Genomic DNA, 17,171 nt, shown 5'->3' with positions numbered 1-17,171 from the left:
GCTTAAGACCTATGTTGTGCTCCCAGCACTGAACAAGATTTCCCCGCAGTATTTCAAACAAAAACCATGGTGAATAAAAAAAATAGTACATACTGGGATGGGCTTGGCGACTTCCATTATTCATTCAGCTAACGGTGACATGCTGCGGCTGCATAAACAAAGTGTCGTTGCAAAATAAAAGGAGACTGCAGAATGGCGGCAGAGAAAACACTTTACTATATATAGGGTAACTATCAGACTGCACTGAGATTGTGTGAGCAAATGGGCCAACTGAATTTTAGAGTGCTTCAAGAACTTTCGGCGAACGCTGGATTGCGTTAGCACTCTGATATTTAAGTAGGCCTTTCAGTGCTCCGGCGAGCTGATATAAAAAATTGCCCCGAAACTATAAGTAATGTTTTCGTTGTTGAATACGCCTTCGGGCAATTAGCAGCTACATGTCTTTGGTGTATAATGCTCCGTTGCAGTCATATTCCGTAAGAACATCCTCGAAATCTTATTGCTTTCGCAGTATTAGGAAGCACGTGGTATAGCCGAAAGTTTGACTTGTCCAGAAAATGCCAAATTGGCACTTTCTTTATGACAGCCTAGAACAACCGTGCAAACAGCATAAGGAAAGTAATATAGACAATCAAATAAACGCCGCCCTCTGAGCACTTAGAGGGTCAGCATCGTCTCAATAATGTTATTCATTTGTCTATACGAATAAAGATGCAATTCGCTCGCGCACTGATGCATGGTACGGACGGCACCAAATAGGTGTGCTAAAGCACTTCAGTGTCAGCATTTTTCGTTATGCGGTGGCGTATTTTCTCTGAAAATTGCTTAACGGCTGCTAAGTCACTTTTTGTGTCGCAATTATTTGCAGGTCGGCGACGATATGAGCCTCACCCGTGCCGAAGTTTTGGCTAGCATGCAGCGCTATGCCATCGGTTTCTGGCACAATGGCATGCTTCCCGGCGACCATGTCAGCATTTGCTTGAACAACAGCGTGGAAAGTCTGATAGCCATGTACGGATGCATCGTAGCGGGCGCGACAATTTTCCTGGCCCGTGCCTCGCTCACTGAACGTAAGGAGGCGGCTGTTACAGAGTCATTTTCATGGCGTACAAATGCTTCGGAACTAGATGTCCTAAATCGGAAATGAGCATTTATTCGCATATTCTGCCATGCTTGGTTCGAACGCATTTTTCAGAGAGCTGTTGCTGTGTACTGAGCAACAGCAATAGCTTGATGCATACAATACATCTACTATGCCTACAATATCAATGAACAATCTGGATCCGCTCTGTAGCACCGATATGTACTTGCAGTCAAATTAATTTCAGTAAAACCATTTAGTTTCACGTGCCCAAACCGCGATCTGTTCATGAAACACACCATAGGGGGGCTGCGTAATAATTTTGATCATGGATGGGTTATCATCATCATCATAATCACCATCATCATCATCATCAGCCTAGTTACGCCCACTGCAGGGCAAAGGCCTCTCCCATACTTCTCCAACTACTCGGTCATGTACTAATTGTGGCCATGTTGTCCCTGCAAACGTCTTAATGTCATCCACCCACCTAACTTTCTGCCTCCCCCTGCTACGCTTCCCTTCCCTTGGAATCCAGTCCGTAACCCTTGATGACTATCGGTTATCTTCCCTCCTCATTACATGTCCGGCCCATGCCCATTTCTTTTTCTTCATTTCAACTAAGATGTCATTTACCCGCGTTTCTTGCCTCACCCAATCTGCTCTTTTCTTATCCCTTAACGTTGCACGCATAATTCTTCTTTGCATAGCTCGTTGCGTCGTCCTCAGTTTCAGCAGAACCCTTTTCGTAAGCCTCCAGGTTTCTGCCCCATATGTGAGTAATGGTAACACACAGCTGTTATACATTTTCCGTTTGAGGGATAGTGGCAACCTGCTGTTCATGATTTGAGAATGCCTGCCAAACGCACCCCAGCCCATTCTTATCCTTCTGGTTATTTCAGTCTGATGATCCGGATCCATGGTCACTACCTGCCCTAAGTAGATGTATTCCCTTACCACTTCCAGTGCCTCGCTACCTATTGTAAACTGCTGTTCTCTTCTGAGACTGTTATGGTTTATAATCCGCGCCTAAATTTAAGTACACGACAACTTTTTTTTTTCATTTACCCTCCACGAAAATGCGACTATCCTGGCGGGGATGGATTTCGTGACCTCGTACTGAGCAGCTCAACTCCATATTGGCTAAGCTACTGAGGCGCTTACGTGTAATTAACAGTTAATCATGATATAGTTAACTTTAATAATAAAAAAAGCATCATTGCAGTCCTTGACCCAGACAAGGCTAAACAGTTGGCGTTTTGCATGCCACACGAGCTCCTTGGTCACTGGGACGGACGAGAGTCCATCGAAAGCTGTTTGTGCCCTGAGCGGGATCACAGAACGGGCAAGTATCCGGCTAATGCGCTCCCAGCGTTGCTTACAATCAGGAGAAACTTTAGCAAACGAAGGATGTACAGCTGATACACAATTATTTTCTTCGCTTTGATGGAGGATTGCACGGAATACACTAGCCTGCAATTAAAACCGAGAAGAGGCTCCGGCACAGTATGTACAAAATTGATAGCGGATGTACGCGCTTGGAAAACTTGAGGAAAATGTCAGGAAGCCACTCGAACTCTAGAAGATGTGACATTTAAGGTGCAGAAGATCTGTGGCAGGCGCAGATTGCAGATTTCATGGCAAAAATTTTAAACGAATATTTCCCTCAAGGCTAAGGTCCGGATGCGTATACCCATCCCGAGTCAGTTCGTGTTCAGCGCTACAAAGAATACTTCCGCATACTTGACCACCACAGTGTTACGTGACTCAATCCGAGGTGATTCCACTACCGTCCGAGTTGTAGCCGTCACCACGCTATCTACTTTCAAAACGTTATACCACGTCTATTAATAACGCATGCCACGTAGTTAAATAAAGGATTTCTGTGAGACTCGGCGGTGAGACCAACGGTGACGCGCTTAGTGGTCGCCTTGCGCATACTCATCAATATGCCTGCTATGGTTGATTAGCTGATTAGTCAACCTAATTAGCCTACGCCTAAATTTAGTTTCACTAATTGCGCCTCACCTCGAATGCCGAAATTTCATCGCATTAGAAAATATCACGTTGAATAGTTTCCTGCTCGTATACCTATCCTCCAATAAGTTTCCCCATTTCGTTGTTCGAGCGCAAAGCGCGGAAAAGAATGCGAAGCTAAGTAGAGCCCGCATGCTTAAAGCGCGAGAGAGCAGACCTTGCTAAAGTAATTTCAAAAATGCGAGTCTGGCAAGCGGCTGGCTTCCTGACCACGAACAAATGACAAGGCGACAGCGAATTTGTTGGCTGCTGTAACAAGGAATCAGCCGTGTCGCGCTGTCCGATAGAGGATTAATCACCGCTTTAGCGTGGCAATGAAGAATATCTCTGAAGCGAAGCAAAAAAGAAGGAATAGTTAGAGCAAGATCACAACGTCGATTTCTTTTGAGTTCGAGTGAAACGTTATTAGGCCTATTAATGAATCCTTTAACGCATTGATACCATACATGGTACCCTCATCGATTCAAGCGACATATGCTACTGTGGACAATATTTATCTGAAAGTAACGTTGAGAGAATAGAGAGTTTTAGACCAGCGGGTTTACGGCCAGCGGAGCGGAGCGGGCGAGCGGAGACGCGACTGCGCATGCGCACCACGCTGAGGCGCCCAGCGGTTTTACGGAGCAGCGTTTACGCCCGCTGGAAAGCACTCCCCAGCGGAGGGTATACGCAGCGCGCGAGCGTGCGTAAGGGCGCGCGGGCGTGTATGGGAAATGCAAGACGGCAGCCGCGAACATGAACGCCGGCAGTTCTGCATCGAAGACGGCGACTGCCGCGCTGACCCGCACATTAGTACTCATTACATTATTAACAAATAATGCACTGAGAACATGTAATATATTTTTATTCAACATTTCTTGCATAATAAAAGCAAGCGTAATTCAATTTCATTTCTCAGTAACTCCTATTCGAACCACTAGGTGGGGCAGCAGAGCGCCCCGCTCTTTACCCCGCTCGAGCGTGTGATCCGCTGAGCTAAAATTCTTTTTTCGCGAGCCGCTCCGCTGGCGCAACGGTGGAAACCGCTTCGCTCCGCTGGCCGTAAACCCGCTGGGCTAAAACTCTCTAATAAATAGCACGCTATATTTTATGTGCAGATGAGCTGCGCTACGAAGTGGAAGACGGCGACTGCACACACATCCTCACTGACGAGCTGAATGCAGAGAAATTTAGGAAAGCAGTTGCGGGCTTAAAACTAAAGGTGAGTTGCAGCATCTGGGCATTGTTTGTAGGCGTTTTTGCACGCTTAGTAAGTGCGCAAAAGGAACTCATACTTTGCGCATTACCCGACTGCCCGTTAAGAGGAAGCTTTAGCTCGGGCACAACTCCGACGCGGCCTATTCAAATACATGTAAAACGCAAAAACGTTTTTATGAGATAACCCCTGCACCGATTTTGATGAAATTTGTTGCATTTGAAAGAGAAAGTTAAGTTCTAGTGGCTGTTGGAAGCGGAATTTCGATTTAGGACTTTAATTTTCCTAAATCGATTTTCAAATATTTGACCGTTTGAAAAAAATAGAAGCCCAAATTTTACAAATTCATAGCTCTGCATCAAGAACTGATATCGCGGTTCTGCAAACGGCATCCATTAGATCATTCAAAGCAGACAAATTCAATATGTCATTTTACATCTTACGTGAATTTGTTACGTTGGTTACAACGGTTTTGCAAAAGTTGTATTTCCCTATGAATAATTTTTTTTATATTCATGCGTAACATATCAATTTTGTCCGCTTTAGATGTACTATTAGATGCAATTCACAGAAGTGTATTATCATTTTTAGTGGTTGAGTTACAGAGTTGTAAACTTGATAGTTTCGTTTTTTGAAAATTTTCTATTTTTGCCAGTTTTAAATAAAACTTGACGACTTAACTCAAAAATTCGAAACCAGCAGTCACTAGATTTTAAGCTTATCTTTTAAATGCAACAAACCTCGTCAAATTTGGTGCAGTGGTTGCCGAGAAAAACTAATTCTCCTTTTACATGTATTTAGATAGGAGCACTCGAGCTAAAGCTTCCTCTTAAGAGACGGCGCAGTAGCTGAGCTTTATGTGAAAACATCGAGAAGTAGAAATTGCACCCGATTTCTAAATTATGTCACAAAAATTATTCGAAACTAAGCGTCTTCTTCTGCTACTTCTCTAGGCGGGAGCTTCAGCAGAATGTGTCGGAAATCCCTGATTACCCACATTATGAGATTACACAGAAAAGGCTGTTGTCTCGACTAGTATAGAGTGGTCTGCGTACAGCGCGCATGTTAAGTAATCATTTACACCTTCGTTTTACGTTTTTAGAGCGCAGCTCTTTGGCGTCCGTTCCTGGGTTTCGCGTCGTCGTCGGCGTCGTCGTTGTCGGCGTTGTCGTCGGCCTCGTAACCAGCTCGCCGACGAATCTGCTCCGCCGCCGCCGCGCATGCGCGCTGTCGGCTCTCCGGGCGAGGGAGGATGATGGAAGGGAGGAGGAGAGACTGTGGAGGAGGGCTGGCTACACAAATGGCTCTTTGGCGTCCGTTCCTGGGTTTCGCGTCGTCGTCGGCCTCGTAACCAGCTCGCCGACGAATCTGCTCCGCCGCCGCGCATGCGCGCTGTCGGCTCTCCGGGCGAGGGAGGATGATGGAAGGGAGGAGGAGAGACTGTGGAGGAGGGCTGGCTACACAAATGGCTCTTTGGCGTCCGTTACTGGGTTTCGCGTCGGCGTTGTCGTCGGCCTCGTAACCAGCTCCGCCCCCCTTTCATCCCCCCAGCGCTAGCAGTGACCGACTGATACCGCTTTCGTGAGTCCGCTACCGCACTCACGAAAGACGTCGTGCACTTCCTGTAACTCGCATTAACCGTCCATCGATCCACACCGATGTTAGTAGTGGGGGACTTTAATGTTGACATAAAGACAAACAGCAATTTCCTAACACTTATGCGGGAGAACATCCCGTTCCTCTCGCTCGTAACGCGTCCCACGGCTGTGACAACCTCGCGAGGCACTTGTATAGATCTCGTCTTTGAGAATCAAGCATTGGTGTACCAAGTCGAACATATATCAGTCTATTTCTCCGACCACAAAGCTTCCTTCATGACTGTCAAGAACTGTTAGTGGAGTCTTTGTTAAAGGAATACGTGTGAAAAATAAAAAAAAAATTCTGTGATAGCGCATACATGTGTTGCTCGATTTCTTTGCCTCAATCTATCGAAAAGGTGAAACAGCTTATTTGCTGCGCTCAAATTTCGCATTAGGAAGTAACGTAATCGTCGGTAATTTTTTGTTATATCGGTAAATATATTATTCTCGTGTGAGTATTGGTCTTGGTGACTCTTTCATTCATAAATGTGAACCGTTTTTGTATTATTGCATACATTTGCAGAATATCCTGCCTAACCTTATGCAGATCTATGTGTAGAACTTCTACGCGTGATATACTAACACCAATTAAGAAAATAATTGCCCTCTTTACTGCACTTCTTATTATATATTTTCATATACGTCTCAGTTATGGTTTAATTCCAGTGATTGCATGAGTGATGTTGGGAGTGGAAGTACAGATGCTTGTTTAAGGCTAGAGCATCGCTTCCACCCCGTGTACAATGTGACAGCAGCGCAGACACCATGTCACATAGGGCGTATATAAACTAACCATAATTGCAAAAGAAAACAGTATTCTTGAAGAAGCTATCAATATAAGCACATAATTTCCGTGTGCCACAAGGTTTATAACTTGTGGAATTAAGGATCGCATCAACTCACGGACATAATAGTAAGGGTAGGGGCAGTCTTTCAAATCTGTTATATAGCTACTAGGCTGTACATTGAGGACGTCAAAACTCTGTTTCTGTGGGACTCGGCTGGCGCGTTTCCAAGTACTCGCACAGTTTTCTTATCTGGTATTTGTATTCCATATAGGTTAGCTTCAGATGAGATGCCCCACAGAAGATACCAGTAGGTTGATGCTGATAGAAAAGATAATTGAAACCGCCGGTTTTTAGATCTTAACGAATTTTTATAAATCACCTTTGGCAGATAGAATAATTCTATTGATTGTGCTGCATTACTCAAAGAGGCACCCACTATATGTGGGAAAAATGAAAATGCATTTTCGACTAATTCACAAATATTTGTGAGTTACTTTTATGTTTTTATTAAGGGCATATATTGCAGTTTATAAGTGGCGGCGAGTCAGTTCCAAAGATGTATACGCAAGGAAGGAGTTTTCCGGATTACGCTAGTTTCGAGACATTCGTTCGCAACGTGTGCAGCTAATTACGTGGGCATCGTTACTTTTGTTCTTGAATGCATAAAGTGGCGGTTTCTAAAAAAACAGGGTAACGGTGGTACAGTTTGACCGCACTTTCCACGGCCCATATCACGAAATTTGTGCGCTTCATCATAGTCGTTTAAAGTGTATACACCTTAGAAACTCACCGGCTCCAATACACACATCCGAATATGTGCCGTAGTGAAGTGATTATCATAAACTTAATACGCCAATTTTTAATAATTATTCCCTTGCGAGGTACAATTTCTCATAGGAGTAACGTCGGCGACTTTGAATATTCAATCTGAAGGTCCATCATGATCATATCATCATCATCATCATTATATTTATTATAAGCCTATTTTAGGTCCACTGCAGGATGAATGCCTCTGCCTGCAATCTCCAATTATCCCTGTCCTGCGCAACCGATGCCAGCTAGCGCCTGTCGTAATTTCACCACCCCATCCAGTCTTCTGCTGCCCTCGACTGCACTTTCTTTCTCTTGGTACCCATTCTGTAACCCTAATGGTCCAACGGTTATCCACCCTGCGCATTATATCACTTGCCCAGCTCCATTTTTTTTTCTCTTAATGTGAATTAGAATATCGGCTATAGTGGTTTTCCCTCTGATCCAAACCACCCTGTTTCTGTCTCTTAACTTTATGCCTAGCATTCTTCGTTGTGTCGACCATTGCGCGGTCCTTAACTTGTTCTTCAGCTTCTTTGTCAGTCTCCAAATCTCTGCCCCATATGTGAGCACCGATAAAATGCGCTGATTGTACACCTTTCTTTACAATTTTAATGGGAGGCTTCCAGTCAGGAGCCGACAATGTCTGCCGTATACGATCCAACCCATTTTTATTCTTCTGTAAATTTCGTTCCCATGTACAGTGTTCCATGTTAATTATTGACCTAGCTAAACGTACTCCTTCACACTCACTAGAGGCTGACTGGCTATCCTGAACTCTTGTTCCCTTGCCCGGCTATTCATCATCGCCATTTGTCGTTTGCAAAAAAATCTTCAACGTCACTACTCGATGCTGGATACTCGATGCTGCTTCGAGATTATGCTACCAGTATTCAATTAATTTTAGCGGCATAGGGAGCTTCACTTTTTTTTACCATGGTGCATGTTGCTGGAAAAGTTGATATACAAGAAGCCTGTAAGGGCTGTGAATTCAAGTACCAAAACCGATACAGTCGCCTTTCATTCTGGAAGTTGCGTGTTGCCTTGAGGCATTCTCTAAGCAGCCTGGCTTGCTTCATCGATTCTCATCACAGGATCCTGCAGATTGTTCTCGTGTGGCCTACCTTAGGGCGGAACCATTCACACTATGCGCGTGTCCCGCTGTATATATGCATACAAATGTTAACGTATCAACTCACCCAACTTGCTGCATTGATTTAGGTGTAGGTGGCTCAACAGGGACCTCAACAAGGCTTGGAGCTAAAGGAGGCTGCATCACCTCCAGAACAGGTCCTTCTTTATAGCGCAAGTGTTCCAGCTAGGGCACGATGATAATGCAATGAGAATTCAGGTGTGATTGGAAAAAAACTATTAAAAGCTGTTTTGGAATTATTCCCCTTTCAGGGACGATTCAGCGTGGGACAAGCAGCCGGCTTCGTCAACACCTCCGAATTTTTGAAGATTGATGGAAAAGAGTTCCGCGAATTCCCCATCGCCGATCCGAAAGATACCCTTCTTGCTGTGATTTACACATCAGGAACGACTGGCTTGCGCAAGGGCGTTGAGATGACCCATTACGGTTACGTGGCAACCTTCTACCAATCCAGGTAAACGGTGGTTGCGGTAACTGGTAGAGGCCTTCTTGCTTTTTAATGAAAGATGGTCCAAAGGCTAACCAGTTCGTAAATTACGCTAACTAGGTGAACCAATGCATGCTTTTCTGCAATGTCTAAACAGCGAATGAGGCGAAGTAAGCTGTTTTAAAACCTAGCGAAACAGCATGACAAACTTCTATCAATGTTGTAGCAGCTCCATCCGATAACACCGCTCTTGTGTATCACCGAAAACTTTGATTTAAAAGGCTTTTGCTAGAAATAAGTTAAACAGCTGTTTTGTAGTGTTCAAATGCGTACTGAATGTCAGCGAAACATCAAACAATGAAATCTAAAATAATTTGTTGTGAACACGGGGATGAACAAAACACGGTTATGACAATAGAACAGACATTTAAGTAAAATGCCTCTTTTTACACACTTTGTGTTCCTTATTAATGAGTTATCACGACTTATAGCCTATAATTCTTTGAAAGGCACTATTATTGTTGCCTATAAATGTATATATTGAATTGGAGGCCTAAGATATATTTAGGAACCTGAAATTCATTTTTCTTGCTTTGTGCTGGCCTTAATTTGTTCGTAATATTGCCACCGGGATGCTGGGAGTATAGAAATAGTGCATGTACAATATATATATATGTACAATGTGAGTCAGAGTAGTTCAGATGGCTGACCACCAACAACACGCAGCAGCCAGCGTATCGCGATCTTCTTCTTCCTCTCTTCCTTCATCCTTCTGTAACCGGACCCCCGGGTCGTGAAGCGTCGTCTCGGCGCGTAGTAGGCGAAGAATTGTGAGCGAAGTATCGCTTCAGCCACGAAACCTCTACGACGTCAACGGGCGTCGGACTCGAGGATGCACCAAACTGCAGAGGCGAAATCTCATAGTTTACGTCGTTACCTTGACGTAAGTCTTCATAAGGCCCTGTGTGGCGAGAGAGAAGCTTCTGGGAGAGGTCAACCCGACGACATAGTGACCAAAGGAGCACCCGAGCACCTTCGACGAACATGGTGATGGTACCCGTCTAAACGCTCTTTTTGTATATGTTGTTAGGCTAATAAACCAGATCGGGTGACTTGATGCGCCATGTGAGCACGATGGACGACTTCATGAGCCTACTCAGTTGCAACATTTGGCATAGAAGGGAGGATGGTGTCAAACGGCAATGTGCGGTCGCGTCCCTACAAGTGATAAAAGGATAAATATTCTGCGGTGCCATGTCGGGTCGAGTCATACGCGAACGTCACGTAGGCCAGCGTCGCGTCCCAGTCATGGCGATCGTTGGAGTTTACATCGACAGCATCTGTGTGATTGTTCGGTTGAGACGTTCAGTCAGACCGTTAGCTTGTGGGTGGTAGGCCATGGACAGCTTGTGCTCAGTAGCACAAGAGTGGAAGAGGTTTTCGACAACTTGAGACAAGAATGAGAGGCGACCATCTGTGAGGAGCTGTCGAGGTGAACCATGGTGGAGAATGACCTCGTGGAGGATAAAATCCGCGACCTCTGTTGCGCAACTAGGTGGCAACGCCTTTGTTATCGCGTGGCGTGTCGCGTAATCAGTAGCGATGGCGATCCATTTATTTATCTAGTCATCGGAAAAGGGCCAAGCAGGTCAACGGCTACGCGAAAAACTGATTCAGAGGGAACTACAATTGGATGGAGTCGTCGGACCAGTGGCACGGTGGGATTCTTCCGGAGCTGACAAAATTTGTAAGTTGCGACGTAACGGCGCACAGAGCGATAGAGTTCCGGCCAGAAGAACCGGCATCGTACATGGTTGTACCTATGCAAAACTCCAATGTGTCCCGCGTCGTTGCATCGTGAAGTTGTTCGAGGGCGACTGATCGTATATAACAAGGAATGACAAGAAGCAACTCAGGGCCGTCAGCGTTGATGTTGTGGTTGTAGAAGATGCCGTCGTGCAGCACGAACATGCGGCACGTGTCCTCAGTACTGCCAGATTGCACGCCATCGATGATGGACTTAAAAGATTCGTTGCATTGTTGTTCAGCGCACATGTGGGTCATGTCAGTAAAATCCATCACGCAGGTCACCGGATCATGCCCAGTAGGATCAGAGGGATCCGCGGGGTGACGAGAGAGGCAGTCAACGTCCTTGGGGAGGCGTCCAGTGTTGTAATTGAAAATAAACGAAAATTCATGGAGCCGAAAGCCTAGTGACCAAGCCGTCCTGCCGGGTCCTGGAAGGAAGACAGCCCGCAGAGTGCGCGGTGACCTGTAATTACCGAAAACCTGTGGCCGTACAAATATGGTCGGAACTTGGCGACAGACCAAAATAAAGGCAAGCACTCCCATTCAGTGATGGAGTAATTTCTCTCGGCAGGTGACAGGAGGCAGCCGGCGGAAGCTATCACGCATTCTGTACAATTCTGTTGTTGGGCTGGAGCAGCGCCGATGCCATGGGCGCTTGCGTGTGTGAACTTCGGCAGGTGAAGATGGATGAAAGTGGACAAGTATGGGAGGGGGGTATGAACACTGACGAGAGCGGGCGAACGCGTGAGTCTGCTCCGGGTCTCATGAGAATGGCGTGTTCTTCTTTAGAAGGTCTCTCAAAAGCCGAGCAACGTCGTCGAAGATTTTCAAGAAATGGAGAAAGTGAGAACATAGGCTGACGAAGCAGCGCACGTCAGAAGCAGAACGTGGCACAGGGAAACTGCGTACGGTGGCTACTTTTTCCGAAATCTGTTGGACACCGGATGCGTCAACGAGGTGTCCCCACATGGTAATTGGACGGCGCCCGAGTTGACCGAGTTGACTCTGCGGGGAGTCCAGTGAGAGGCCGCAAGAATTGCTGGCAGTCGGGTAAAGTGGCTGCGGAACGTGGGAGAAAAAAACAATAACGTCTTCAAGATAACAAAAACAGGTAGTCCATTAGTAGCCTCATAGATGAGAGTCTATCATACGTTCAATTGTCCCAGGAGCATTGCATATGCCAGCGGACATGACATTGAACTGACATAAGCCCTCCGGCGGGATGAAGGTCGCCCGCCGTGGTTGCTGAGTGGGCATGGCGTTCGGCTGCTGAGCACGGAGTTCGCGGCAATGAATCCCGGCCACAGCTGCCGCACTCCGATGGGGGCGAAATGCGAAGATACTCGTGTACTTAGATAAAGGTGCACGTTAACGAACCCCAGGTGGCCGAAATTTCCAGAGTCCTCCAGTGCAGCCTGCTTCATAATCAGAAAGTTGTTTTAGAGCGCAGCTCTTTGGCGTCCGTTCCTGGGTTTCGCGTCGTCGTCGGCGTTGTCGTCGGCCTCGTAACCAGCTCCGCCCCCCTTTCATCCCCCCAGCGCTAGCAGCGACCGACTGATACCGCTGGATGCCGCTGACGCCGCTAGAGAGTCAAGATAACGTGACTGCATAGAACACCGTCGCCGCCATGCAGAAAGAGGAGGAAAGGGTATCATATTGTTTGTGTCGGCATCGGCGGCGTTGTCCCTGAAACCAACTCCGCAGCTGGGGTTGTGCCTCGCCATGACTGAACAGCTGCACTACTTGTTGATCTCCGCTCTTAACGTACGCTCCCTTGCCGCATATGCCAAGGACGTACACCACGATCACATTCTGCGCCATTCCCCTGTACTTTGCTTTGCTGAAACCTGGATGGATCCCGAAGAGCCTCTCGAAATCATAGATTTCCTATACTGCTGTGGTGCTCGCAGAGACCACAACAGAGCGGCGGGAGTCGCTATCTACTTGCGCACAGGTCTCTCTGCAATACCAGTCGAAATGTTTGGCACGTCACATGAAGTTGGCGAACTGTGCGCCGAAAAGTTGCCCAACGGCTTGCTGGTAGTAGCTGCCCACTTCGCCCCTACCGCACTCACGAAAGACGTCGTGCACTTCCTGCAACTCGCATTAACCGTCCATCGATCCACACCGGTGTTAGTAGTGGGGGACTTTAATGTTGACATAAAGACAAACAGCAATTTCCTAACACTTATGCGGGAGAACATCCCGTTCCTCTCGCTCGTAACGCGTCCCACGGCTGTGACAACCTCGCGAGGCACTTGTATAGATCTCGTCTTTGAGAATCAAGCATTGGTGTACCGAGTCGAACATATATCAGTCTATTTCTCCGACCGCAAAGCTTCCTTCATGACTGTCAAGAACTGTTAGTGGAGTCTTTGTTAAAGGAATACGTGTGAAAAATAAAAAAAAAATTCTGTGATAGCGCATACATGTGTTGCTCGATTTCTTTGCCTCAATCTATCGAAAAGGTGAAACAGCTTATTTGCTGCGCTCAAATTTCGCATTAGGAAGTAACGTAATCGTCGGTAATTTTTTTTCACGTAAAACCCCATAATTTTTTTATGAAGGCCGTCTTCTCGCTGTCCATTCGATCAACTAAAATCTGACTGTAACCGGATCGAAGATCAATGGACAAGAAATATTTAACACCTATCAAGCAGTGCAAGGCGTCATCAATGCCTTGTGTTGCGTTGACGTCTTTTCGCGTTATCTTGTTTAAGTGGCGATAATGGACGCAAGAACGCCAGGTAGCATCTTGCTTTTTCGCAAAGACGATAGGCGCAAACCAAGGGCTGGCTGATGGCTCGATGACCCCTTTGCGGATAATTTTGTCCACTTCTGATTGGTTGACTCGACGTTCAACAAGCAATACAAGATACAATACAAGATACACCGATGAATAGGATTCGGGTCTCCCGTGTTTAACGGTGGTGAATAACAGATGTTTGGCCAAAAGGCCTGTCGCCATAATCAAAGATATCAAATCAAATAAAATCCAATGTTTTATTTCCAACTAGCTTGTTGGGGGTCCTCCAGGCGAAAAGCTGCGACATACAGCTTGAGTGTGCCTGAAGGCCCTAACATTGCAGTAGTACAAATACAAATACAATATACATATACAATACAATGTATTGTATGTATTGCTGACGCCGCTAGAGAGTCAAGATAACGTGACTGCATAGAACACCGTCGCCGCCATGCAGAAAGAGGAGGAAAGGGTATCATATTGTTTGTGTCGGCATCGGCGGCGTTGTCCCTGAAACCAACTCCGCAGCTGGGGTTGTGCCTCGCCATGACTGAACAGCTGCACTACTTGTTGATCTCCGCTCTTAACGTAAGCTCCCTTGCCGCACATGCCAAGGACGTACACCACGATCACATTCTGCGCCATTCCTCTGTACTTTGCTTTGCTGAAACCTGGATGGATCCCGAAGAGCCTCTCGAAATCATAGATTTCCAATACTGCTGTGGTGCTCGCAGAGACCACAACAGAGCGGCGGGAGTCGCTATCTACTTGCGCACAGGTCTCTCTGCAATACCAGTCGAAATGTTTGGCACGTCACATGAAGTTGGCGAACTGTGCGCCGCAAAGTTGCCCAACGGCTTGCTGGTAGTAGCTGCCTACTTCGCCCGTACCGCACTCACGAAAGACGTCGTGCACTTCCTGCAACTCGCATTAACCGTCCATCGATCCACACCGATGTTAGTAGTGGGGGACTTTAATGTTGACATAAAGACAAACAGCAATTTCCTAACACTTATGCGGGAGAACATCCCGTTCCTCTCGCTCGTAACGCGTCCCACGGCTGTGACAACCTCGCGAGGCACTTGTATAGATCTCGTCTTTGAGAATCAAGCATTGGTGTACCAAGTCGAACATATATCAGTCTATTTCTCCGACCGCAAAGCTTCCTTCATGACTGTCAAGAACTGTTAGTGGAGTCTTTGTTAAAGGAATACGTGTGAAAAATAAAAAAAAAATTCTGTGATAACGCATACATGTGTTGCTCGATTTCTTTGCATCAATCTATCGAAAAGGTGAAACAGCTTATTTGCTGCGCTCAAATTTCGCATTAGGAAGTAACGTAATCGTCGGTAATTTTTTTTCACGTAAAACCCCATAATTTTTTTTATGAAGGCCGTCTTCTCGCTGTCCATTCGATCAACTAAAATCTGACTGTAACCGGATCGAAGATCAATGGACAAGAAATATTCAACACCTATCAAGCAGTGCAAGGCGTCATCGATGCCTTGTGTTGCGTTGACGTCTTTTCGCGTTATCTTGTTTAAGTGGCGATAATGGACGCAAGAACGCCAGGTACCATCTTGCTTTTTCGCAAAGACGATAGGCGCAAACCAAGGGCTGGCTGATGGCTCGATGACCCCTTTGCGGATAATTTTGTCCACTTCTGATTGGTTGACTCGACGTTCAACAAGCAATACAAGATACAATACAAGATACACCGATGAATAGGATTCGGGTCTCCCGTGTTTAACGGTGGTGAATAACAGATGTTTGGCCAAAAGGCCTGTCGCCATAATCAAAGATATCAAATCAAATAAAATCCAATGTTTTATTTCCAACTAGCTTGTTGGGGGTCCTCCAGGCGAAAAGCTGCGACATACAGCTTGAGTGTGCCTGAAGGCCCTGACATTGCAGTAGTACAAATACAAATACAATATACATATACAATACAATGTATTGTATACGAATACAATGGGTTACATTTACAATAATTTCTTTACAAATTTCTTTACAAAAATATGCTCTAAGCTGTTTTCGAGTCAAGGTATTTGTCATAACAATTTCCCAAATTTATTTAACAGTGAAGGTAGCGTGTGTCTTAGCGACTGCATGAGGTAATTTGTACGCCTGTATGGTACTAACCACCTGTCTTTGCTTCGGGTACGCGCTTCACTTCCGTCATATTAAAGTCGTGATGTGATATCATTGTACGATTCAAGGGGAGACGTATGTGCATTGCCTGTGCAGAGGTGAGGTCAGGTGCAATCATTTTCGAGATGTCATCTGTTAACGAACCAGAACTGTGACCTGCATTTGGCACTAATAAACTACTCTCGGAATTCAGACTCTCAATGTCAAATTCTACACCACTAGAAACCCTAGCCAAGGCATGCCGGCCGGAATCACTTGAAGGCACAGGCTGAAATTCAGAAGCGGTAGAATGCCGTCGCTATCAGTAATCCTGACCAGCGTTTGCGGAACAGCAGCATTCCGGTTCAAAAACACGTTGGTGACGGGGCGAAGCACAAATTCACCTTCTGGAACCTGTGGTTGTGCTTTCAAAGTGACATAAGTAACGGCCTCGGATGACAGACGCACATCGTGAATCGACACAAGTGCGGTGGGGCAGTGCTGGGAGCATCGGCGAGTTGAGGCAGGTCTAACTGAAGAACGCCGGTCGCGCAGTCGATGAGAGCGGAATTAGTAGATAAGAAGTCCAATCCAAGGAGAAAGTAAAGTCACAGCAAAGAGAACAGAAGTAGGGCGACCGGCTATACGTAAATGCACAGTACATATTCCAAGAACGACCAGCACGCCACCGTCGGCACACAAAGCACACGGGCAGCAGCGGGGGTGAGGACCTTCTTTAAATGTCTACGTAGGCTAGCACTCACCACAGAGACGTGGGATCCAGTGTCAGCAAGTGTTTGGGCAGGTACGCCGTCTATTTTAACGTCAATTACACTTCTTGTGGGCACAGACAGAGGATTTCCTGCAGTAGTAGGCAATGCAACAGCGCTTCTGAGGGCGGCATTTCTCAGTTTTCCGAAAGGGTGCCGCCGAAAGCCATAGGGGACGAAAGGCGACGTTTCTGCGGCGAGCGGGAAGATGGGCAAGGTATTTGCGGTAAACGAGACTGGTGTCCGCGCGGTGATGGTCAGTGACTCTACCACGTGTTCCTAGCAGAGTTGGCAGTGCTGTTAGACTCAGCGGCGGGCGTAACATTGTGCGCATTTCCATCAACATGGCTCATGTTGGTCGGCGTGCGACGTGCTCAGGGCCATGAGTTGCGACAGCTTTCGGGCGACATGACTAATGCGGCGACATGTGAAACATATCGGCTGGTCGTCCGCAGTTTTCCACTTAGTTGGGTTGCAATGACACGGGCAGAAGACTCGGCATGGAGCGCAAATAGAAGGACGTTCGTTATCTCTGGAATCGGTGACAGCACAGACAGAATGTAAACCAATGTTTTCAAGTTCCTG

The 17,171-nt window shown here is 46.4% G+C and overlaps 1 protein-coding gene across 2 annotated transcripts in view; it reads left to right on the top strand.

The window, feature by feature from the left end:
• LOC135917065 (uncharacterized) overlaps positions 1-17,171 on the top strand; it is a 52,606-nt gene that overhangs the window by 11,747 nt on the left and 23,688 nt on the right. For both annotated transcript variants that reach the window (XM_065450557.2, XM_070527233.1), the window contains exons 3-5: positions 869-1,070; positions 4,216-4,319; positions 8,956-9,158. In XM_065450557.2, the coding sequence (XP_065306629.1) occupies positions 869-1,070; positions 4,216-4,319; positions 8,956-9,158 (509 nt within the window). The remainder of the gene's footprint in view (positions 1-868; positions 1,071-4,215; positions 4,320-8,955; positions 9,159-17,171) is intronic.

Source organism: Dermacentor albipictus, chromosome 10 (assembly GCF_038994185.2).
Source record: "Dermacentor albipictus isolate Rhodes 1998 colony chromosome 10, USDA_Dalb.pri_finalv2, whole genome shotgun sequence".
Classification (NCBI taxonomy): Eukaryota; Metazoa; Arthropoda; class Arachnida; order Ixodida; family Ixodidae; genus Dermacentor; species Dermacentor albipictus.
The sequence above is the reverse complement of the archived record's forward strand: the minus strand, read 5'-3'. Positions and strand labels throughout refer to the sequence as shown.